Raw genomic sequence first — 26,765 nt, 5'->3', positions numbered from 1 at the left:
TAAAAGCAGGAAAGTCGCCGCTCGAACTGGCATCGTATCGGCCTATAGCACTTGCCAGCTGCGTCGGGAAACTCATGGAACGCATGATCCTCATGCGTCACGAATGGTACCTAGAACACCACAAGATTTACCCTGATTCTATGGCGGGATTTCGACAAGGCCGTTCATCGATTGACAGTGTCATCGATTTAGTGTCATCTGTACAACAGCAAAAATCTTGGAAACGATTATCAGTAGCGCTCTTTCTGGACGTGAAAGGCGCTTACGACGTTTCCCATCAACCCATTCTAGACGCACTTTTGACAATTGAACTAGGAGGTCGAGTATATCGATGGATCAGAAACTACTTGGCACAAAGGTCCTTGTTCGTACGTACGGAAGAGGGTCCGACTACCGACCACTACATCTGCCGAAGAGTTCCCCAAGGTGGGGTTCTAAGCCCTATTCTTTTCAACCTCGCACTTCTTGGGCTGGCCGAATCCCTACTGGAAACAGTGAATGTCTCAATCTACGCCGACGACATCTGCATCTGGTCATCAGTGGTCACTCGTCTGCAGTTTCGCGCAAGGCTGCAGAAAGCAGCAACAGAGGCATCTCACTATCTTCACACACAAGGCCTTACCATCTCAACAGAAAAATGTGCGTTAGTCGGTTTTACACGAAAACCAATGTCTCGTTATCCAGTATGCATTATTGGCCAGCCTATCTCCTACAAGAGAAACCATCGGTTTTTGGGTGTCATTGTGGACCGCGACCTCTCTTGGAGCCCTCATGGTGCTCACTTGAAGAAGAAGCTCACATCTATCGTTCATGTCTTCAAGTTTATCGCCGGGAAAGCGTGGGGATCGTCAGTGGGCTCCATGCTACGGTTATATCGATCACTTTTTATCGGATTGCTACGTTATAGTTCTCCCGTGCTTGCTAAAACATGCAAGTCAAGTCTTCGAGAACTACAGAGCGTGCAAGCACAGGCACTGCGTGTTTGCCTAGGACTTCCGCGGAGCGCCTCAACAGCAGGAACCATTATAATGACTCGAGACCATCCGATCACGACTTACATTAGCATCGACACGCTTAGGGCCCATGTTCGTCACGTTTCACGCATGCAATCAAGCTCTCTTGCCTCCCTGCCAGAACGACAACCACAGGCGTCCTTCTCCAACGAGGTCAGCATCCATCGTGCCTGTCTACCATCGGGCTTGACACCCTCAGCACGTTCAACCTCAGCTTTGTGGTGTTTAAAACAACCTCAAGTGCGTCTCACGGTTCCAGGGATAAGAAAGAAGACCGACTTGCCTACCTTGGCCCTGAAGCAAGCAGCTCTGAATTGTTTGAACACTTTCTACTTTGACCGAGTCCACATAATACGTATGGCTCTTCCACTCAGACCAGCTCCACCAGCGCAGTGGTTCTACCATCACGATCAATTAGCGTCCGATACAAGATTTCTCACATCACAACATCGACCGGATCGGAGCTTGTTGCCCTCCGAGGTGCCGTTGATTACATTAACAACCAACCCGCTAATCGGTGGCCAATATTCTGCGATTCGAAGGTGGCATTACAATGTCTTCTGTCATCTCTTCGTCGCGGGTCGTGTGAACAACTAGTGTCGGAGATACGAGAAATGCACCATCGTATGATAGCGAAAGGGCACGACGTCGTGTTTCAGTGGCTGCCTGGCCATTGCGGTATCTCCGGCAACGACCTCGCTGACGAAGCTGCTAGGAAAGCACACGAAGGAGCAACCCTTGTTTCTGCACCTTTATCGCGGACCGACGCAGCCCAACACCTAAGCAAGGTAGCACACCGTATGACATTAAAGAAGTGGCACACACTGAATTCACCCAAGAACGATTGCATTCCCTCGACCCCTCTATGCAACTGCGGCTGTTACCAGGGCTTCTGAGAAATGAGGAAACAATGCTGCGCCGCTTACGCTTGGGCGTCGCATTCACCAATGCATATACGTTTTTGATTGGAACGACTGATAGCGCTGACTGTAATGCCTGCGGTGCCGAGGAAACTACTAGAACATCTGCTGTGCTACTGCCCATCTTTTCAAAACGAGAGACATGACCTCTGCACAGCTCTCAATCAGCTAGATAGAACACCGTTCACCTTGAAGAAGATATTGGGACCATGGCCTCGCATATCGCAGCTACAAAAGGCCACAAAAGCTCTGCTGCGATATTTGAAGGCTACTGGATTGAATCAGCGTCTGTGATCTGGCCTGAGTGACCGAACGATATACCCAGTAGACTTTCTTTTCTTCTTTTAATCTTTCCGTACCCTTTTTCCTTTCCCCAGTGTAGGGTAGCCAACCGGGCTCAGTCTTGGTTAACCTCCCTACCCTTCCTTTATCATTTGCTCTCTCTCTCTCTCTCTCTCTCTCTCTCTCTCGATATTTTTGATAGTATCCCCTTTGGAATGAAGTTCACGCACGAACTGCCGCACGATGGTCGCATTCAGTACCTCGACGTATATGTTATTTTTCACGGAGCGCGCGTGTGCTGTCGGTGCAAGCCACGGTCGAAAAAACAAATTCTTAATTATCAATCGGCCCACTCCAAGCTCGTAAAAAGAGCTATAGTAAAGAACTGCATCCGATCTGCTCTAGAGAAATCCTACGAACATCAAGTTCGTGATAGCGTCGACGCCCAGCTATGGCGTCTGGAGAAGGCTCGGTTCCACGGAGAAATCATGGATTCGGTGGTAGAGAGCTAGATTCGCGAGGTAAGGGTTAATTGGAGGCGCAGGCTGAAAAAAGACACCCGCCCGCTACAGCGCCCTGTCGTAGTGCGCTATTGGCACAAGGTTTCTCACCGCCTCAAGAAGCTTGGCGACAGGTGCGGGGTGCGTGTGGTGTTTTCAGCACCGGAAAAGCTGGGACGAATGCGTCGCCTAGTAAACGAATCCCAGAAGAAGCCAGCCTGCAAAATAAAGTACACCAAAGCTTTCGCAGAATGTGACGTCGGTGTTGTGTATAGTATTCCCCTCGCCTGTGTGAAAGCGTATATTGGCCTAACCGGGCACTGTCATAATGAACGCCTGCTAGAGCATCGCCGGAATGCTACTTCGCTAAGTGGCGCAGGTTATTTAGCCGACCACATTCGCCGTTGCTCGCACAAGCCAGCATGCAAGGCGTTTTTCGAACGAAAATATGTGTTGCGCAAATTAAGCTATCACAAAAACCTGGAAATTTTTGAAGCCTTTTGTATCTCTAATGAAAACGATTACTGTGTCAGTGCTCATTTTCTTGCACTCGGGAAAAAAGAACTTAATTATCTCAGGCCAAACGTGTGTGTCGAATCAGCTAGGTAAGGCGGGGGATGAGCAAGATAGTACTGAGTGACGTGAAAAAGAAAAGGAAAAAAAGAAAAAGAACGTTTTTACCTTTTCTCACTTTTTGCATTTATTCCTTTCTTTTGGTTTCGACGCTTCTGATGACTGTTGCCTGGACCAAGGAAATATTTTTGGGTGGTCCTGCGCACTAGCGGATCACTAGCGGACCCCTGTGTACATAAAGCCCTGTTTTTCATAAATAAAATTCAGTTGAAGTCCGGCGTTCGTGTTGTCTTTCTCTCCTCGTCCGTTTTCAATTGTGCGCTGGAACGATGTTGCATAATGCTAATCAAGTAGCCCACCTGCCTATACTTAGAGCCCCTAAAGATATCTTTCAGTACCTTTACGTACGGCTCATCTACATCCTCATTTTGTAATGCCTGCATGACTGCTGAGATTTCGACTGAATGATATGCATTCTCGTTATCAATGAAAGCTATATATATATAAGGGTTGGTTATATTCCGCACATTTCTTTATCTCCTGATTGGTAGTGTGAACATGGTCTATTGTTGAGTAGCCCTTGAGAAAACCTGCCTGGTCCTTTGGTTGACATAAGTCTAAGGTGTTCCTGATTCTATTTGCGATTACCTTAGTAAATGCTTTGTAGGCAATGGACAGTAAGCTGATTGGCCTATAATTTTTCAAGTCTTTGGCGTCCCCTTTCTTATGGATCAGGATTATGTTATTGTTCTTCCAAGATTCCCGTACGCTCGAGATCATGAGGCATTGCGTATGCAGGGTGGCCAGTTTCTCTAGAACAATCTGCCCACCATCCTTCAACAAATCTGCTGTTACCTTATCCTCCCCAGCTCCGTTCCCCCTTTGGATAGCTCCTAAGGCTTTCTTTACTCCTTGCGGCGTTACCTGTGGGATTTCGAATTCCTCTAAACCATTCTCTCTTCCAATATCGTCTTGGGTGCCACTGGTACTCTAATGACTCCTCAGCCACTTGAACTATGTTATCCATATTAGTAATGACATTGTCGGCTTTGTCTGTTAACGCATCCATCTGATTCTTCCTATTCCTAGTTTCTTGCCCCCTGCTCTTAGGCTCCCTCTGTTCCTGAGAGCATGCTCAATTCTATCCATGATACACTTCCTTATGTCAGCTATCTTATGCTTGTTTATTAAATTGGAAAGTTCTGCCAGCTCTATTCAGCTGTAGGGCTAGAGGCTTTCATACATTGGCGTTTCATAATAAGATCTTTCGTCGCCTGCGATAGCTTACCGGTATCCTTTGTAACGAAGTTACCACCGACTCCTGTTGCACACTCTTTTATGATGCCCATAAGATTGTCGTCCATTGCTTCAACACTAAGGTCATCGTTTTGAGTTAAAGCCGAATACCTGTTTTGTAGCTTGATCCGGAATTCCTCTATTTTCCCTCTTACCGCTAACTCATTGATCGGCTATTTAAGTACCAGTTCCTCCCGTTCCTTCCTCAGCTTTAGGCTAATTCGTGATCTTACCATCATGTGGTCTCTGCGGCGCACTTGCCGAGCACGTCCACATCTTGTATGATGCCAGGGTGAGAGCAGAGTATGAAATCTATTTCACTTCTAGTCTCACCATTCGGGATCCTCCGCGTCCACTTTCGGTTATCTAGCTTGCGGAAGGAGGTATTCATTGTCCGCAAATTATTCCGTTCTGCGAATTCTACTAAGAACTCTCCCCTTCTATTCCTAGAACCTATGCCATATTTCCGGACTGACTTGCCTCCAGCCTGCTTCTTGGCTACCCTGACATTGAAGTCGCCCATCAGTACAGTGTATATTGTTTTGACTTTACTAATCACCGATTCCACGTCTTCATAGAAGCTTTCGATTTCCTGGTCATCACGGCTGGATGTAGGGGCGCAGACCTGTAGGACCTTCAATTTGTACCTCTTATTAAGTTTCACAGCACCTGCCACCCTCTCCTTGATGCTCTAGAATTCCTTTATGTTACTAGCTGTATCCTTATGAAACATGAATCCGACTCCTCGCTCTCTTCTCTCCGCTAAGCCCTGGTACGCAGGACTTGCCCGCTTTTTAGCACTGTATGTTCTTCATTTGTCCTCCTAACCTCACTGAGCCCTATTATATCCCATTTATTGCCCGCTCATTCCTTCAATAGCACTGCTAGACTCACCTCACTAGATAACGTGGTAGCGTTAAACACTCAGCACTCAGCCGCTTATAGTAATTTTAGAAAATAATAATAAAGGGAATAAATAAATCAAGATTTTCATGTATTTCTCGCCTTGGTGCGTCGACAATAAATAAAGGTGTGCGCGGGCACTGAAGGTTTCCATTTATCCCTACGTGGATGACTGCAAAAGCATGGCGATCACCGCGTGTGCATAGACAATATGCCACAACGCAATGTCGTCGGTTCAACTCCTATCAAAGGTCCAGGGTTCGAGTTAACTCTACCTTAGTTAACTGTGCCTTTATGAAATTCGCCTTAACACTGAAGGAGAAGGGTTCGATTCCCAGCAAAGGTTGCGGGCTCCAACGCCTTAACTCTATCCTACTTATTTGCTCCTTAGTTAACATCATCTTAATTAGCACCAAGGGTAGTACTCCAGTGCTTGAATGAACACTGCCCTAATTAATTGGGCCGTAATTTACCTTAACACCAAAGGTCGTGGGCTTGAGTCTCACGAAACTTCGAGGGTCCCACTCCCACCAAAGGTCGTGGGAGCGATCCCCATGGTTAATTCTGTGATAATTGCCTGCACCTCAGTTGTTTTTGCTTTAGTCAACACAAAAGGTCGCGGCTTCAACTCCCACGAAAGGTATAGTGTTAGTAGATCTATAGGACTATCGTTCGGCCACGCTCAACGCCGGATTTTTCGCCTAATTAGCAATTTAATGCATTCGCATTAATAATACCAGATGAAATACGTCAATCCACATGCATTGCTTCATGTCGATGAGTATACTGGAATCGTTTGTCAACAGCACATGGACTCACAAGTGGTAGCCATTGCCATATGCGCAAAGGAAGAAATGCTTGTATAGCCATACATCCTTAACTCGCAAGAGGACAATGCCACCAACTTTGGGATGTATGAGCCGTACATGCAAACGTGCAATTGTGATATTCAGCTGTGTATAACTGCGGGCACACCCGCGTGTGATATAGAGAAGTTCATGACCACGCACTTTGCATGGTTTAGCCGTGATTACACCTCCCTAGTGATCATCGTTCGAGATTTCAATGTGGAGACTTGAAAAGCAGGCAAGAATTGGTTCGGTCAGTTTGTGCTATAAGAGTTTGGTTTGAAGAGCCACACCAGTACAAGTCACTCAAGTATTCAAGAACGGTCGTGTATAGCTTCTACTTTCGCCAAGATTCTGTTTAATGTTGTCGCCGACCCAATTAGTCTATAAGACAGTAATCACAAAGCTGCCGACGCTACCATTACGATTTGATGAAAATAAATATATGTACCCTTCTACCAACAGATTCAATGGTCATCCATCTTCACAAAGTGGAATGGCTCCTAAATTTTTTATTACGATAGCAATTATGGACACCCCAGGCGCACTTCTGCCGTCGCCGTGAGGTTCAGTATGAGTGAAAGCGCGTCAGTGTGAGCCGGCGAACGCGGTTCAATCTCGCGTGCGCGAACAAGGAACGCGGCCCGGATGCGTGCCTTCTCCTGTCCCGCGCAACGTGGGGGATCCGGCAAGGGAGGAGGGTTGTTTTCTTCGTCGGCTGCTAGGGTGCCTCGATGTCCTCCTAGATCACCGGCGCGATACAGAGGGAAAACAACCCCGACGTCTACTGCGGCGTTGGCCACGCGAATCGCGGAAGCCGTAGGGACGCGTTGTCGGCGCTCATGTGTCTTGAAAGGTATCTGCGACCTTCCCAAATGCGCGCCCACGCGGGCCTCATCATCAATGCAATCTGCGATGTTTCCAGAGTGCGGCAAGTGTTATATCGACCAAACCAGCCGATGCGTAAAAGAGAGGCTAGCAGAACATCGCCGCAAGGCAAAGCAGGCATCGAACGCCACATAGCAGAACACTGCAAGTCATGCAATGGTTGTTATCCTATCTTTAACAGATGCACAATATTATTTTTTCACGTAAATCGGCTAACCAGGCCGATAGTTGAGGTCAGAGAAATTCTTCGACATGATCAGTTGAGTTAGTGCCCTGTCGGTAGCATTAAGTGATAAGGAAGTGAGGTTTCTGGACGGTGAAAAGAAATAACAAGGACAAGGGTTGGTTTCGCCGGCACATGTGGCTATTCGGTTTGCTCGTGGTTTGTTTGTTTTCTTGCCATCCTGTTTTTTCTGATTGTGGAAGCGTATATATATTGATGCTGTCACAATAAAAGCCAGTTGAAGTTTGCGCATGTTGTGTGTCTAGACAAAGACCGCGCTCGCTTTCTGTGTGTCTGTTTCTTTCTACGTCCTCATTGAGTCACGCTTACGCATTTTATCGCTGGTAACTTAGTAAGTGAATATTTGCACGTTTATATGGCCGATAAAGCTACTATCGTTACTTCTTACAGCTATCTCCTAATTTGCTGTCGCAATCGGTACTTCGCCTTTCGGGCGTAACTGCGAAGTTCTTTTTAATTCCAACGAGAACACCAGCTACATTCTGAGAATGGATAATACAGCCACCTTCCAGTCTTATAACATTGTACTCACTATTTTTCGTTCTCCCTTATAGTGCCTGTACACCGTTTTTTTCCAAGCTAATTCACTTGAACTGATGGAATGTGCAAAGTGTACATTTTATTATGCGGACTGTTGGTGAGCTGCTGGTGCAGCTTTGGAAATTTCTGCAGTATACGCGTCAGTCTACTTTTTGGTCTGTAAAATAATTTCGGTTTGAGCGCTGCCTCTTCCTACTAATCCTACACGAATTTGAGACTGCCCTGCTACAAATACCTAATTACCAAGATAGTATCTTATCGTTATTCCCATCGGCGTATTGGCAACTACAGAATTCGTGAAATCGTTACTTGTGCTGGCCACACTGTCCAAAAAGACAGAGATAGCTATGACATCCAGGTTCACGGCGCCTCTTTCGCTTGGTGCTGCGCTCACGCGTTTCTCGTTCGTGGTGCCGAATCGAGGTGTTTCGTCGGAGACGAAAGGTTCTTGCTGCCGATTACATTATGTTGATTGGTCTCAAGGATTTCAGCGATGAAACCACGGAGATCGTTGTGCCGTGCGTGCCAACGTCGGGCAAGCCCAGCGAGCCACATCAGATTTTCTTTTCAAGTCAAAGAGCATTTCAAGAGAATCAGAAATTAAAAAATGGAGGTGTTTGTTCGCAGCGGGCCTCCGAAAGGTGCAAGCACTTGTGCGCGGCTTTGCTGCACGGGTACAGATAATAGACTCCACTCTTCTCGACCTTCATAGGCAACTCCGTACGGCGACTCGTGCTGTAGTATATCACATATAGCATCTCACAATACATAGTCAGTAACGTCTCCCTTGTTTTCAGAAGCTAATTATGGACACTCTTCACAGAGGCTAAATGTGTCACTTTACCTGGTCAATGTCTCTTGCGATAAAAAAACAGATGATCGTCCCGTCTGTGAGTCGGCGCCACACCTTTCTTTTTACAGTTAGTTGATACGTGTGATAAGGTTGTCTGCGTTCGATGACGGGTGCGTCTTCGGGCTTGCACTACGCAGGGTTCGAGGTGGGGCTAGTGCTTCCGAACACAGCAGAAACCCGGCGCTCGCGGAAATTCTCAAACCTTAAGTGAAACGCGAGAAATGATTAACTACCAAACCGTCAAAGTTGAGTTTCTTCCAACAGGTTTCCAAAATGGAGAGAATGTTTTCTTGTGGGCAAAGTCACTTCTATTAGAGTAAATGCATGACCTGGAAACGAACTGAGCCAGTTATAATTGAATTTACATGTATGCACAGTGTCGAAAAGCAAACAAGCAGCGATGTGCGCAGGTCGAACGCAACAAAGCTAAGACGAGCGCTGATTGCTGTTGCTTCAAAATTTTTCTGCGAGAAAATAAACTGACAATACGACACGTTGAATGAGGAAACAGAATTTTCTGCTTGCACGACTAAAATAAAGCATCCGATGAAAAACGATACGCCGCCTCACGGCATAACTAGTGTCCAGATCACCTTGAGACCTTCCAAGGCAGTTATCATTCCTGCTACCTTAGCTTCAGGCAAAAGTACAATATCGAGAATGTGCTCCTGCATAAAGCATTAGTAACACTAATGTTGGGACATGTAGCTATAAACGAACGGAACCAAATGAAGCTTAAAATACAGTAAATAGTTTATTAAATCGCTTGCCTAAACAAAACCCACTCCGTGACTTCAAATACCAGCAAGGTAGTGAAAACAATGTCCTCCTCGCCGGGAAGAGAGAAGTCCCTATGGAAGTGTTTCCACCAAACCCGTAGTGTATCAGTCGTCCCCTTTTGCCAATGCGAATTTTATTATCCAAGTCGCTTTCCGATACGCATCGTCAGCTTCATTCGCAAGATGAAACCATAGATTGATGTCTTCCCATTGCAACTACGCGATAATGGGACAGAAAAAGTCTTTCGACATCCGTATTCTTTTCTTTGTTTTCGGACTTGAGCGCTGGGGCATCGCGACAAATTGAGAACCACGAGTCATCCAGCGCACGCCGTGATAGGAGGCCGACTTTCACCCCAAGCTTGAACCTGCATGGGACCTTTCTCGGTGCGGCCGCTAGGGGGCGATCATTGAGTTGGAGTGTGAGCGGGATGTATGTGAGCGAATGGACGTGCTTTTCGGGGTTCCGTGGCGGCGACAAAATAATAAGTTTTTGTGCGTGCTTTGAGCTTGCTTGTGTGTTTTATTTGCGGTTTTTTTTCCTTTAGATAGTAATTGGGTGGTTTTCTTTTTCTTTCCTTTTTTGTCTCTCGCATTTCGGGTGTGCGGATGGGCTTCGTGTACATTTGGTTTTGCAGGATGGTTAGAGCGTTCTTTCGTGCCACGTGCTCCAACACGTGCAGCCAGGTGGGACGTTGAGTGTTTGTAGTCTTTAAATGGTAGCTTGGAAGTGAAAAGAGAAATAACAATTAGTGGTGTTACTGTGCGTGTTTTTGTAGGAAAGAGAGAGCGTGGCCACGTGGTTGAGCGCGTGCGACAGCGTGTCATACCTTCGGCCTCGGCGGCATTGATTGCTTTTGAAACAGTGGTGAGAGTTGCTTTGCGACATTTTGAGGATTTGGATCCTGTGCGTATCGGTTTTTGCTAAAAGGCACGCGCTCTGCATTGATATAGTATTATAGTATTTGCATCAGTAGTAGCATTACTATAGTATTGTAGTATTTGCAAAAAGCCGTGCAATGCATGGCGATAAAAAGGGGAAAGCAAGCAGTGCGCGTGGGCTCCCTCAAGGCAGATGGGAAGACGGATGAGAATGGAGAGAGCATCGAATCAACCGGCACACAATGTGATGTCGATACTAGGCTGCAGAAAATGAAGGGTTTTCCGGAATCGCTTCTCAAACAGGTGCAAGGGCTCAGAAATGAGCTAAACAGGGAGCGTGATGTACGGAAGGTAGTAAAAAAGAGACTTGAAGCAGCCGAACAAAAGCTGAACAGGGCCGCCGTTGTGAACGAGAATGTGCATGACAATGGAATTCTGATCCCCTACGCGACAGGCGAGAGACCGTAAGCGAAGTACGTGCAATGCATGCAGCGTGATGAAGGGTTAGCTGGAAAGAGCGGCACCTACCTTGAGGTTGCCACGCGGAAAAAGCAGCAAACCAAGGGACTATGCCCCTTGTCGAGTCCGAATCACGCGGAAAAGGACAAAGGGAAGCCGAGCGAGGGAGGAGAGAGCGAAAGGGTGATTATCGCCGGCGACTCAAACCTGGCTGGGTGCTCAAAAGCAATTGTGGAGAGGGTGAAAGGCGACAAAAGAGTGGCGGTAGGGACATTTTCAGGGCAGAGATTGAGTTCTGTCATGGAGCGAACAAAATAAAAGCTTTCAGAAAATGCCGAACTGCGCAACCTTGTGATAGTAGCAGGTAGGCTAAATGACGTCCTAAACCTGAAAGAGACTGGACTAGCCCCGCGCTTGGCGAAGAGGGTGGACGACTGCGCCAGCTATCCCCTCATGTGCAGATGGTGATGTGGACGGTGCCGGAGGTGCCTGTACGTGACAGTCACGTACAAAGAGCCGTAGTGGCTGCTAATAAGGCAATATGGAAAATGAGCCGAGAGAAATGCTTTGAGGCTGTCGAAGTAAACAGAGAAGTGAGAAGTTGTGGTGGTTTTAAACGAGACGGGATCCACTTCAATAACAGGCTGGCACGAGATGTGGGCTGGTGACTTGGTGGTCCGCTGTTGCTTTTTAGGGGGCCCGCGGGCGCTCAGGAGGCCAGAGTAGATAGCAATGAAGAAGGTCCCCTAGGAGAACTTCAGAAGAGCATCGCCGTTGATAAGAGAAAAATTAGGAAAGCAAGAAAAAGAGCTCGCTATGCAATAGACTACATAAACATGCAGGGCGGCAGAATAAAGGAAAGGTGGGCAGAGATTAAGGAGCAGTTACATAGAGAACAAATAGGGGTGTACGCGGTTACAGAACCGCACCTTAGAGACTCAGAAAAGCCCCCAGTTATTGAGAATTATGTTTGGTAAGGGTGCAACAGAACAAAGTTAGAAAGAAAGGGAGGGGGGGTCGGAATGCTCATCCATAAGGGAGCCAAATGGAAAAGAGTAAATTCAAAATGTCAAGAACATCTTTGGTTATCAGGTACAATGAGTGGGAAAAAACTTGGCTGGGCGTTACGTATTTGTGGACCGGAAATAATTTGCACAGAGAAGAATAAAGAGTTTGTGGAGTGCATAAGCGCAGATATTAAGGGTTTCGGGTATGGTGCTGAAATTGTCCTATTAGGTGACATGAATGCCCAAATACAGGACTTAGATGGCTATACCGACAACAACGGGAAGTCAATGCTAGACCTTTGTGAGCAACATAACGTCATTATCGTGACCACAGAGCCTAATTGTGAAGGACAGATCATGTGGGATGTGTTAAACCGGCAATCAACCATTGAAAACTGTCTGATGACAGAAGGAATTCATGATAAGTTGAGAGAAATGGTCATTGATGAGGAACGGCATAGCAGCGTAGGGAGTGACCATAAAGGCATCATTTTGAAAATGGGATATGTAGTTGGGAAAGCGAGCAAAAAGCGCAAAATGGCCAAAATAGCAAATATGGTCACTAGAGTCGGAGAAGAACTTGGCAAATGGTGAAGAGTGGGAATATGGTGAGCTTCTAAGTGTAATAACTACAGAAATCGGAAAGAGAAACAACATGTTCGTTGGAAAGAAAGAAAGAAACGGAAAAGCTAGTGGAACACGGAGGTACGAGAAGCGATCGCCGAACGACAGAAAGCATCTCGAGAGCACAGGGAGGCAAAGAAGGCGTAGTTGCGACAGTAGGAAGTAACCAGCCAATGGAAAATATATCTGGAGAAGAATTGTATTTTTCATATACTGGTGCACGCAAAATAAAAGATGAACGTTGGTTGTCAGAAATACGTAAAAAAAAGAAGACCGCACCTAGAATATTTTGAAACCGCATGAAATTATTAGGCAGGAAGTCAACAACAATACAACATATACTAGACGAAGATGAAAACAGACAGGAAGGAGAATCTGCAATAAATTACATCCGAAAAATAACAGCCGAATCTTTCCAAGCTAATGACGAGGTTGTACTTGAAGAAAAAAAGAGCATGAAAGAGACCTAAGTGGAAAAGGAGCTGATGCTGAAAAATTTCAACTGGAAGAAAGCGGAAGAGAAAATTCCTAAGCGCACAGCTACGGTGCTAGACGAGGTTCCCGTTAGGCTGATTATTGAACTAGGACCAAAAAGTAAGGAAGCTCTGACAAAAGCAGAGGAAAAAACTTTAAAAGTTAGACGAATACCAGAAAGTTGGCGACAAAGTAGAATGAATTTAATTTATAAAGGTAAGGGGGTGAAAAAATTCACTCGTATACACCATTGAACATTACATCGGTAATATACAGTCTAGCAATTCAGGCAATCAAATTAAAGCTTCAAGCATGGGCAGAGAATAATGGCATTTTGGGAGAACTTCAGAATGGCTTCAGAATAGGTAGGCGTTCAGATGATAACTTATTTGTTCTTACTCAGTGTATTTATATATCAAAAGCAGAAAGCAGGCCGTTAGATGTGGCCTTTTTTGACATTACAGGAGCCTATGAAAACGCACACCACAACATTTTGCGGGATATTCTGGAAGGGGAAGACTTAGGTGACGATTGTCTACAGCTTTTGAGAGAGGTTTACCTAGAAAATACCGTTTGCGTAGCATAGGAAGGGATGAAGAGCGAGGAGAAAGTTCACTTCAACAAGGGACAGAGGCAGGGATGCCTTTTATCCACGCTGCTGTTTATGCTGTTTATGGTGAGGATGGAGAGGGTGCTAGATGGAAGTAATATCGGGTTTAATATCTCATACAAACAGGAGCGTACAATTGCTAGCTAACAAGCAAATTTATTTGCAACGTCTGACTAATTATCTGTGGTCAGGAAGGCAACAACTTAAGTTTGAAATTTAGTGTTAGAATATCCGGTGTTACGGTATTCAATTAAAACAGTGAACAGACAGTGGAGATACAGGGCCAGAAATACCTCGGGGAACAGAATATAAATATCTTGATATATGGATAAACGAAGCCAATAGATATATGGAAACACAGAAAAAACTAACAATGAAGGGGAAGAGAAATGCAGTATAATGAAGCACAGATCGCTATGGGGATACAATAGGTACGAGGTCCTCTGAGGTATGTGGAAAGGTGTGATGGTTCCAGGACTTCCTTTTGGAAATGCGGTTGTTTGTTTAAATCTGGGATACAATCCGGACTCGACGGTAACCAAAGGACAGTGGGTCCCCTCGCATTGGGCGCTCACGGGAAGACTACAAATGAAGCTGTGCTGCGTGATATGGGCTGGACTAGTTTTGAAGTGAGGGAAGCTCGCATTAAAATTCATAATGAAGAACGAAGGGGGAATATGGAAGAAAGTACATGGGCTGGCAGAGCGCTGAGGTATTTGTACAGGAAAAACATTGATTTAAAGCGGAGCGAAAGAAATATGAAGCTTACCAGCAAGTGTGCGACCTGTAGGATGGGCAACACAGCAACAAAGAACGTCAAGAGGAAAGCCAGTGAGGCTGTAATAATCGCATGGGTGGCGGCAATGGAAAAAGAACCTGCCATAAGTAACTACTTAAGCAGAAAAAACAAAATCAGGAAAGAAACAATTTATAATAACTCAGAGGGAAGCTCATTACTTCTCGAAGCGAGATCGGGAGGCCTTGAACACACACCTTTAAAGCGAGATATAAGACGGAAGAAGAAACATGTGCTTGGTGTGGTAAAGCTAGGGAGACTGTAGAGTATGTTTTATTAGAATGTGAAGGCGTCTACCCAGCGGTCGATTTAGGCGCCATTGGCCTCCTTGAAGCACTTGGGTTCAGCGAGAGCAGTGGAAAAAACATGTACGCAATAGGCATTAGTAACAGGCGATTGTGGGATTGGTGGAAGAAAAGTGGGGAAACGACAATAAACGGAGACGTACAAAAGCACAGTTCGAAAAAGGGGATCAGAAAATTTGGGTGGGGTAGTTCATCATCATCATCAGCCTGGTTACGCCCACTGCAGGGCAAATGCCTCTCCCATGCTTCTCCAACAACCCCGGTCATGTACTAATTGTGGCCATGCCGTCCCTGCAAACTTCTTAATCTCATCCGCCCACCTAACTTTCTGCCGCCCCCTGCTACGCTTCCCTTCCCTTGGGATCCAGTCCGTAACCCCTAATGACCATCGGTTATCTTCCCTCCTCATTACATGTCCTGCCCATGCCCATTTCTTTTTCTTGATTTCAACTAAGATGTCATTAACTCGCGTTTGTTCCCTCACCCAATCTGCTCCTAGTTCATAGTTCATCTTTATCTTTTTATTGTTTAACCTAGGTAGGATATTAGGAAGTATAATAGCAAGAGCTTGGTGGCGCAACCCACCGCCCCGTTCCAAAGGGGGCGCTCATAACATCCATCCATCCATCCATAACCAATAGAAGGTCGTCTACAAGTCTACAATGCCATTCGTATCAAATAATTTCCACAGGTAACCGCCTATTCCTGTGTACCTCTTGCGATACGCAATACGATAACTTTGTTCTTACGTACCTGCTTTACGTACCTGTACCTTTACGTACCTGTTCTTATGCACCTGTGCGCTTCCTTACTCTATTACATTGTTTTTATTCGGTTGGCAGCCTGCAAACAGCTCAGAGTATCTCTACCTCGTGGGATACTCCTCCTCGTTAAACCGCTCGGGGATAAGGTGTGTCAGATCAATGTTCGCCAGCCGGACCGGCAATTGCGTCAAACGATATGTGTTCATGAGGATTTATGAGCAGGTAAGCAAAAACTACAGGTATCTATTACTACATTATTTGTGTTAGATTGATCACACTTTTTCCAGCCCATACAAGTGTAGCTGTTGCACCCCAATCTGTGATACCAAAACTGGCTCTCAATAACAGGAAAGAGCCGTTTAATAACAATCGTATGTTATGGTTTTGCTGAGTTTTATAAAATAATGAGAGCGCACACACGTTAACATGCTGCCCTACGAATTCTAAATATCCGCGGGCGCAAATCCGCCGTGGTTGCTCAGTGGCTATGGTGTTTGTCTGCTGAGCACAAGGTCGCGTGATCGAATCCCGGCCACGGCGGCCGCATTTTGGTGGGGCGAAAGCACCCGTGTACTTAGACTTAGGTGCACGTTAAAGAAGAACCCCAGGAGCTGCAAATTAACGGAGTCCCCGACTACGGCGTGCCTCATAATCAGATCGTGCTTTTAGCACGTAATACCCCGCAATTAAATTTTTATTCTGCAGGCGCGAAGGTACACGGATGCAGATACTGGGCCAATAATTAGTCTCTTGGTCGAAAGCAATGTTACAGTTTGGTAAATACTCTATTACATTATAAATAGCCTATTTCCATCATGCAGCTGCCATCTAACATGGTAAATTAAGAAATAAAATTAAATATGGTGTTTTACGTGCCAAAATCAGGATTTGATTATGAGGCACGCCCTAGTTGGAGACTCCGGAATAATATGGACTACCTGGGGTTCCTTAACTTGCACCTAAATCTAAGTAGCTCAGAAGTACATGTTGCTGGGTTAGTCGATTCATATTGCTCAGTAGCCAATAGATGATCGCTTGGCACAAACGAGGAAGAACGGAAGGCAACAAGGGAGCGACAACTTTCGACTGTTTATTATTCCATATTGTATAACATTCAATATATACACGCAAGCGAATGCGCAACATATAGAACAGCTTCAATCCCGCAACATTTTAATCACAGCGGGCTATCAGAAAACCTTATGCATCGAAAAGTAAAACTGATGTGTTGCTAATAGAGGACTAACATCGTTCTTTAATGTGAAACACCTGCAACAATTCTTGGCGAAAGGATTACTGCCATATGAGTCGGCACATTCCAAGACTCTTAAGAGAGCCATTGCTAAAGTTTGCTTTGAGTCTGCTCTTGTACGGTCGTGCCCTCACGCTATGCAGGCAAGCTTTCAGAATCAGTTTGGTTGGCTCTCTTCCGCTGGGTCTTCCCGCGCGCTAATTACGGCCGTTGCCGAGTCGCGCCTCCAAAAATTCAAGAGCGACGAACACACGAGAAGGGCTGAGCAAGCGTAGAGAACGGTAAGGCTGGAGGTCTTGCCTTGTGTGCATCGTGTATCCCGCAGCCTAAGGAAGGTCGCAGACAGATATGGGATGCCAGTCGCATTCTCTGTGCCATGCAAGCTCACCCAGCTGGGTCTACGCATCCTTTCTGATGGTAGCAAGAAACACGGTTGTAAAAAGCATGCTAAACCGTGCGCGTTCGCCTGCGTGTATGTATTGGATGTTATACAATGTAGAATGAACAGTCAAAAGTTAGAGCTTCCCTTGTCCCCCTTCCGTCCTGCCATGATGGCGCTAAGCGATCATATTTATGGTATACTGAGTAAATCCAAGTACATGGATATTCTCGCACTTTATCTCCATCGAAATGCGCCTGCCGTGGCCGGGTTATGATCCCTTGAACTCATGCTTGGCAGCTCAAAGCCATAGCGACTAAGCAACCATGGCGGGTGATATGTTACTATCACATCGTTTTGTTTAAAAGAAGAGGTTATGTTTGTGGGCTTCTGCATTCTCTGAACGAAATGAATGGTTGTGCTGGTCGGCATGCGAGCGTGTATTCATACCCGCGGCGGCTTCCGTCATAGTGAGACAGCCTTTAGCCTCAGGGTTAGGGTATAACTGCGTATAAGGAGTGAGTGTGTTGAGGTATGCGGAATATAAGTCGTATGATGCGACTGTACCTTTGAAACACATGATGACTTGCATTTTCTAATTAAGACATTCATATAGGTGCGTTAGTTGCCATTTAGCCATCAGAAAACAGTTTATGACATGTAAAAGAGGGCCGCTGCGCAAGTGACTCATCTGAAATCTCACCCATGCAAACGACACAACAATGCTTTGTGGCTAACCTTTGAGTTCTCCGCTATGTCTACACACCGAGACACGGCATGCAATACAAAAAAAGTGACAGTGAAGCTTGGTTCACATACTACAGGTGTGCGTGTTTAATGTCATATGATAGTCTGGGAATAATATGGGGCCGGCTCTGCCCCGTATTTTATTATACTACTTCCAGAATCCGCATCATCATCATCAGCCTGGTGACGCCCACTGCAGGAAAAAGGCCTCGCCCATACTTCTCCAACTGCCACGGTCATGTGCTAATTGTAGCCATGTTGTCCCTGCAAACTTCTTAATCTCGTTCACCCACCTAACTTTCTGCCGCCCCCTGCTACGTTTCCCTTCTTAGGAATCCAGTCCGTAATCCTTAATGGCCTTCGGTTTTCTTCCCTACTCATTACATGTCCTGCCCATGCCCCCCCCCCCCCCCCCCCATTTCTTTTTCTTGATTTCAACTAAGATGCCATTAACTCGCGTTTGTTCCCCCACCTAATCCGCTCTTTTCTTATCATTTAACGTTACACCCATCATTCATCTTTCCATAGCTCGTTGCGTCATGCTCAATTTAAGTAGAACCTTTCTTGTAAGCCTCCAGGTTTCTGCCCCGTATGTGAGTACTGGTAATACACAGCTATTCATCACTTTTCTTTTGAGGGATAATGGCAACCTGCTACTCATGATGTGAGAATGCCTGCCAAATGCACCCCCAAATGCACCCCAAATGCACTATTATTCTTCTGATTACTTCAGTCGCATGATCCGGATTCGCGGCCACTACCTGCCCTAAGCAGATGTATTACGTTACCACTTCCAGTGCCTGGCTAGCTATCGTGAACTGCCGTTCTCTTCCGAGACTGTTAAACATTACTTTAGTTTTCTGCACATCAATTCTAGACCCACCGTTCTGCTTCTGCTTCCAGAATCAGATGGCGTTAAACAACCGTTAAACTTTGAGAATATTGCATTTCTCGACCACTGGTCTTATGGTCCGCCCACTAAGTCGCCCCATTTTCTTGCATGTCTTCGGCATCGGCTAAGTTTCCCTTGGTACACAGCAAGCAGCAGCTGTCCGCCACATTAAACCCGAGAGAGACAGGCAAAGAAAGTCTCGCTGACTAACATTGGGTTGTACAGTTTAAACGTTTGAATAATACGGGTTGTCCTTCCTCAAACGTATCCACATTCACTACTCATGAAGCCTGTTCAATGGCTTCTGTATTTAAAAAAGATGCTCGTAAGAGCCTAACCACCCGAGTAAACACATTAACAATAAAAAAAGCAGGAAACTGTCTTTACTTCAGGTGGAAAGTACTGCCTACAAACTTATGCATGACTTTGAGCACGTTGTCAACACTATGAGACTGCTGCCGCGATAAGTAGATATGGTGGCCCTCTTGCCGAGTCATGGCGTCTTTTCGAGCCACACAATGGTTCAGCTACGGTGCCTTGAGATTAAGTCTTTATGTCTAAATTTTATCTTAGAATAATCATTATTTACATTTTTTTACATTCAGTTCCATCTGCGATGTGTGGGCCATGCAGAAACTATGTCTAAGTCTGACTGAAAGGTGACGTTAGCAGGGGTTTAAATATTTCCCGGGAAATTACGCAATCTGCAGCTAAAAATATTACACAAGTTGAAATGTCGTTCCCTAGTTCATTTGTCTATATGCTGAGGTGTATGTGGTCCAGCACGGACCTTTTTGGGGAGGCCGCATGTTGCAGCAGAGCTGTTCGAGTTATGGCTGTTAGGTTGCACGAACTACGCGCGAGAGGACAGGAATCGTTCAATCTATTGTGAGAGATTCGTATTGAAAATATTTACGCTGAGTTTCATCAGTACTAGCTGATGGAAAATGGAGTCGAGGGCTTTCCAACATCGACGAACACGCAGTGGATTAAGCTGGAATGGTCAAGTGAAATGCAGAAAATATATTGCGGGTGAGGGAGGGGAGTTATTTTTCGCAAAAACAACTTTTCCTGAAGCCGTGTTAGTGGATAGTATACAATAAGTTTTATTCGAGGATAATGGTTAGGTATCTATAGATAACCTGCTCTGATAATTTGCACCCTATGCTTGTAACGAAAATCGGTCTGTAGTTGTCAGAAGATTGTACATTACCTATCCTATTGTACGAGGACTGCATTTCAAGTGCGATAGCATCGGAACTAGCGCTGGTGTTGATGTGCGGGGCGCAAAAGCGCGAGTGTGCGCGTGAGTTCTGCGCGGGTCCAACGAAATCGGCTCGAGTGACGTGGCCGAAGGCTGATCGAAGTGGGACAGCAGGAGAAGCTATCGCCGGATACTGCGGATCGAGCGGTGAGCCGCGTCCTGACGTCACCGTACCTGCACCTGCTGAACTAGGCTTCGCCCCGGTTTATATTGCTGTTCTCCGCGGCTAGCTGGTGGGCCCTGCTTTGGCCGGGCTTCGCCCCGGTTCTTGACGCTTTCGAGACAAGCTGTTCATCGCAGTGCTGCGATTGTCGAAAACGGGCTGCGCCTCGTTTGTTGTTGCCGAGATAGGCCGTCTGTTGTTGCCGAGATAGGCCACACTACGACGTTCCTGACCTGCCGCCGCTAGCGTTACTGTCGTAGCGACTTGCGGCAGAGCTACGTGCCACTTAAGGCGACCACATCGTTGCGACTCGACTCAACTACAGCCATTGGAACTCTGAGGGGTGCATAATCTCCACTGAGAATAGCGACAATAGCGCGGCAAACCTGTGTTTATTGTGCTATCTGTATTTAGTTCATACTTCTATTACCATGTCTGCTGTCCGTCTATAACTTCGTTCCTGTCTGCCTTGGATAACCTTTCAGTACGGCTATCTGACCTGTGCCCACACATATGCTGGCAATTTCGGCGAGCCTGCAGATTCAGCTTTACCATTTTGCCGACAGCCAGTATTTTTGAAAGAAAGAAACTGCAAGAAGTTGAGTACTCTGTCCCAGAATGCCGAATAGGGGCTTCTTGGAAGCCGAGGTCTAGTTTGGGCAAGGACAACCTTTGGAAAAATAGGATGACGGTGCATTCGCAATATAGAACGTGGGAAGCGACCAGTTAAAGCGTACAATCAATGTTTTTTTGTGCAATATGACCGGCCGTCGTGTATAGGAGTGTTGGTCAAGGGCTGGAACTAATAAATCTGGTTCTAGCTTGTCCAGTGGTAAAAACGGTTCGTCTGCCGAAACATCTAGAATGCAATGAAAAAAAAGCATTCTGTTTGCTGTCGACTGGTAGGCCTGCCAAGATAACGGAATATGGGTACGTCGTGCATCAAGGCGGGGAGACCATTGCAGTCGTGAATACGATATGGACACGCACTCCGACTGTTCCTGGAGTAGGGGCTTCGCCCGCCACTAAAGGATGTCTTGAAGGTAAGGCCGTAATTCTGCTCAAACATGCTGCACGACAAGGACTCGTGCTGAAATAAAAAAAATTACAGGAACAAAAACCCAAATTTTTTTTGCTGGACCCAGCAGTACATTATTTGCCAGAGGCAGCAGTCTCCCTAGAGCCGCCGTTCTTCACCAGTATTGTGTGGGCAAAGCGCCTGCAGAACTCTCTCTACGAAGCGGTGTTGGGGAACGTCACATGTGTTAAGCCCGCTACTCCGGTGGTCTCGGTTGGATACCGACCCTTTTCCTGGCATCACTCAAATTCCCCGACCACATCCACTCGCCGTGGCCTTCCTATTATGGTGCACAGAGGCGCAACCACCGCGTTCTCGGGCCTTTCAGTCAAGTTGGCGACCTCCACCTCATGCGCTGCACGTCGAGCTATTGTCTCCACCCCTGCTTGACTCTTCCGGAAAGTTTAACGGGAGCCTGGCACGGTTCCAGGTAGTTGATCTTGGTCCCAAGCAAAGCTGTTTTGCAGCTCTGAAAGGTCGTTCGAGAACAACCCGTCTCCTCCAGTTGAGCGCTTGCAGCCCAGGAGGCAACGCCTGTGGCAACGGGCAGTGAAGCCCTTGGAACGACCCCATGGGCCGAGTGTGACGGCACTTGCACGGATGCCTACCATTGGAGGAAAATGCCGACAATTGAGCGGGCTTGCCGATTGGCCGAAAATTACGTGAATAAAGGGATTCATTCCTTTATTCATTCGTTTGGTTTTTCTTCTTGGCCCGGGCTGCAGCGTCCGATTTGCTGCCGGCCGTCAATGACTTTATGACTGTTCATTACTTTGTGTTATTACTTTAAATACTGTAAATAAACCTTCAGTTTTCAAAATCCTCCTCAACGTCGGCCAACTCCCGCACTCAACGGTAAGATCCAATACCTCACATCCGCCACAACAGCTTCATAGACTGGGCCAAGCAGAAAGCACTGCGGTAGGCGTAGACAACCCAGCCAATTCGTCAGTACGTACTACGGCGGAGTACCTTCAGCGTCGTTATAGAAGTCATGGGAAGTGCCCTCAGCTTTCGGTCCACCAAGAGAAATGCGTCACAAGAAGACTCCAGCTTGCTAGCCAGACAAGTCGAACACCAAATGGACTTTCTGGGTGATAGCGATGCAGCAGCATAGGGAACTTCAGCAGGCCTCACTACCAATCTGCCGGTACTGAACCCTCAGCCACAATTATAGACAAAGCGACACTCAAAGACTTGCAAATAAATCAAGAGTGCCTCCGACGTTGTTGCGAGAATGTCAATAAGACAATTGTGGAAAACAATCGCGAGACTCGTTATTACTTATCCGAAGGAGTCTTATATCGAAGACACAAGCCGTTTTGTGAGAAAGAGTTGGAAAGGCTTGTTGTACCTAGACAGCTGAAGGAGACTGTTCTAAAGTTTGCACAAGAGGGAATTCTCGTAGGTCATCAAGCGATATCCCAGACAACTGGCCACATTCTCGCCGAATTTTAGTTTCCAGGCATACAATCGAAACGAAGCAGTTCACGAAGCCCTGCGATGTCTGCCATCGGACTCTCCCTCGTCATCTAGTCGGCCGTGCCCCAATTGGCACGATGTCTGTTATTGAACCACCCTTTTCCCGCCTGATCAATAGCACCGTCGGCCCTTCGTCGCCGACATATTGCACCATGGTGGATTTTGCGACAAAGTACCCGGACGCTCTCGCGCTGCCTGCTATTGAGAGCGAACGGGTGGCAGAAGGCTAGCTCGAAATCTTTCACCAAGTGGGATTGCCACGCGAAATTATCAGGGATCCCGGCTGAAACTTTATGCTGTCAGTCATGAAAGAGTTCAACCGGCTACTGTCGCTCGAACAGTTACCGACAATCCCGGACCATACAATCGCAAATGGGCTAGTGGAGCGCTTTAATGGCACACTGAAGCGTATCTTCGTCCGCATGTGCCAGGAATGCCCTAAAGCTAGGATCACCACTTTTGTTTGCTTACCAAGAGATGGTGCAAAGGCGTGGTGGGCACTCGGGTTTCGAGTTTTAATACAGGCGTTGTGTTTGCGGAGCTATGACCTGCCTGAAAGACTTGTCGATAAATCCTAGGTTAGATGATGCTACAAAGTCAACATATGAGTGCACCGTGGAATTACTCCAACGATTGAAACACACCTGTGGCATCGCAGCTCAAGCGCTTATTTAAACCCACAAGCGCCAAAAGAGCTGCTATGACCGGAGAACGAAGAAGGGCGAACTAGCAGTTTGTGGCTAACGTCTAGTGCTTTTGCCCACGGAATCTAACAAACTTATACTCACATGGAAAGTTCCTGGTCCTTTCATGGTGGTTGATAAGAAGAATCCCCTAGATTATGGTGTGAATCTCTGCCGTAGGACTGCACTCTTCTATATAAACATGCTGAGAAAGTATAAAGAAAGCGTAGCTACTGTGACAAACTTGTGTCACACAAAAGTGTGACAAGCTTGAACTCGAAGACGCGGAGGATTCACTCCACCCTAAGCTCATGCAAAATCAGACGTGTGACTGATGCAAGCAATTTTTCTGGGCTTCCTGAAGACTAACGACTAGTCAAGGTTATTCTTTCTACCTATCCACACATATTCTCTGGTTTGGTGGGCATAGGGATGTTTTACAGTGCGCGCTGAAACTAACGGCGGACGCCGCCATTTATAGGCGGCAATATCCTATGCGGTTCGCTGTTAAGGAAGCCGTGGAAAAAAAAGTGCAGGAGATGTTGTGCGTTGGCATAATAGAAAAGTCGACTTGTGCTTATCAAGCATCTATCGTTATGAAGCACCTGTCAAGCACTTCCGCCAGCTGTACAGTACTGTAATCTCAGACGCGGAACCAATACCTCGTCTCGATGTGATATTTGCACAGGTAACCGGACGGAAATACTTTTCAAAGTTCGACTTCAAGAAAGGACACTGGCAGGTTCCTATGCTTAACGCGTTGAAAAAGCAACAGCATTTTGCTGCGACTATGCCCTACATCAGTTCCAACTCATGCCCTTTGGCTTAAAAAACAGCACCTGCCGTATTTATTAGACTAATGAGGAAAGTAGTTGGTGGCATCCCCAACGTTTATTATTACTTTGATGATGTCCTCATAGTCACCACAACGTGGGAGGAGCTATAGAAATATTAAGGCACGTATTTCAATGTGTGCGTGCGGCGCATCTAACCATCACACCAAATAAGAAAGTGAGATAGGGTCACCAAAGACAAATTTCTTAAGCTACATTGTTGGCCAAGGCCTTTTACTACCGTTCAAGGATACCTCGGACGAAATCATGTGAGCGAAAGGAGTTGGCAGCAATAATGAACTTCGACCGTTTTAGGACTCACCGGCTGTTATTGGAAGTTCATCCCTAAATACGCGGAAGTCACACAGCCTCTCATAAAGCTCACACAAGAAGGAAGCCCGAACAAACTCCAGTGGCATGACAATTACGAGAATGAGTTTCAACAGCTCAAAGACAATATGCCGGGACAGCCTACTTTAAAGCCAGCACTATAGACAAACCCCTTCTTTTGCGCACAGACATATCATCGCGGCGTTTGTGAGCAGTTCTTCTACAAGTACATGATGGACGGCTGCATCTACTGTCCTACGCCAGCAGGAAACTGCTTACGCGTGAAGGGGCGTATTCAACCATCGAAAGGGAATGCCTTGCGAACCTTTTGGGTATACAGAATTCTCACGTGTACCTGTACGGTCCCCGCTTCAGTTTACAATCCGACCACCAGCCCCTCAAGTATATTTGCTCCGCACATCCACACGCGAATACCTCGCTGGAGTTCACTTTTAATGGACTACGACATCCCAATGGAATACATTCTGGGTTCAGATTACGTCGGTGCAGACTACCTAAGTCGGCTGTCTGACATCGACAACAGATATACAACGTATGCAGTTGTTTTAGCGTATTTTTGTACCCTAACACTTACCTATGACTGTGCTAGCAGATCTTTTGTACGTAGTTTGACGAACTCAGTATTGTATGTCGTGTGCTACGTTTGTCATTCGCCGCTGCCTACCTTATCACCTCGTCGCTCTTGAAAAAGGGGGGGGGGGAGAAGGTGTAGTAGGAGCACGGCATTTGAAGTGCGCCGGCATCGGAACTATTGCTGGTGTCGTTCTGCGGCGCCGAAAAGCGCGAGTGCGTGCGTGATTTCAGCGCAGGTCCCACGATATGGGCTCGAGCGATGGGGCCGACCAGCTGGTTTAAGTGTGACAGCAGGAGAAGCTTTCGCCGTACACTGCGGATCGAGCGGTGAGCCGCGTCCCGACCTCATCGTACCTGCCCCTGCTGAACCGGGCTTCGCCTAGGTTTACAGTGGGGTCCTCCGAGGCTACCTGGTGCATTCTGCTATGGCTGGGCTTCGTCTCGGCTCCTGACGCTTTCGGGACAAGCTGTGCTGCGGTGTTCATCACCGTGCTGCGATTGTCGAAGCCGAGTTGCGCACCGGCTGCTGTGGTTGCTGAGATAGGCCGCCCTACGGCCTTCATCACTGTTCTTCACCAGCTGAGGTCGGGCTGCTCCACGGCTTCCGTTACTGTCAAAGCGACATGTGACTGAGCTACGCCTCAGCCAGCGCCACCCTACCACTGCGGCTCGAATCAAGTGCTACCATTGGAACTGTCAGTGGGGCAGAACCTGAACTGAGATTAGTAACCATGGCGCGGCAAACCTCTCTAATGTACTATCTCTCTTTAGTTTATCTGTCCTGTTTCCATGTCTCCTAGCAATATGTCAGTTTGTTCCTCTCTGTCTTGGGTGATTCCTTATTACGTCTGGCTGATCTGTGCCCCCTCATTTGCCTGCACCTAACAAGGCAACCACTTTCCCGGCCTTTGAAATAAGTTGATTCTTGCATTATCTTAACAGCCGAGCTGTTGGGTAGGTGCCACAGAGAAACAAAGCCAAATGCCAATTTAAGACACGCAGAAAGCACACTCTAAAAGACAAAAATCAAGTATTGCGAGCAGCTTATATGCTCTGAATTCACAGATGATCTACGTCGATTGACAAGAAATGGTCACAGCACGCAAATACAGATAGGGTGCACGCAAGGAATTGCAGAAGCTGAAAAAAATGAAACTCGTGATCTAAAACCATCCGGACAAATGTACAGAGTTAACAATAGAGTCGCAGTGGGGTCTCATGAAAACTTTAGAAAGAAAGAGTTCACCGATTCTTTCGTTATCATGATGAGAAGTCCATATCGGGTAGCTGCGCACTGATGCTCGCACATGCTCGCGTACGGCCGGTTCGTGCAGCTGTCTGACCGTCGAAACTACGCCCCGTCTCCTCACAACTAGCAGAGATGCAAAATGTCGCCGCCAACCCACATTGCGCGCAGGTGGAGGCATCTGCGAGCCCCGGTTGAGGCTTTTGTCAAACCCGCAACTCTTCATTCCAGCAGCCTTTCTTGAAAGGTCCCCGCTTAAGTT

At 46.7% G+C, this 26,765-nt stretch overlaps 1 protein-coding gene across 4 annotated transcripts in view; it reads left to right on the top strand.

Annotated features, from left to right (window-relative positions):
• LOC142590415 (japanin-like) overlaps window positions 1-26,765 on the top strand; it is a 160,837-nt gene that overhangs the window by 27,112 nt on the left and 106,960 nt on the right. For all 4 annotated transcript variants that reach the window (XM_075702511.1, XM_075702509.1, XM_075702510.1 and 1 more), the window contains exon 3: window positions 15,639-15,782. In XM_075702511.1, the coding sequence (XP_075558626.1) occupies window positions 15,639-15,782 (144 nt within the window). The remainder of the gene's footprint in view (window positions 1-15,638; window positions 15,783-26,765) is intronic.

This window comes from Dermacentor variabilis, chromosome 8 (genome assembly GCF_050947875.1).
Source record: "Dermacentor variabilis isolate Ectoservices chromosome 8, ASM5094787v1, whole genome shotgun sequence".
In the NCBI taxonomy this organism is placed as follows: domain Eukaryota; kingdom Metazoa; phylum Arthropoda; class Arachnida; order Ixodida; family Ixodidae; genus Dermacentor; species Dermacentor variabilis.
This window is presented reverse-complemented; position numbering and strand designations above follow the sequence as displayed.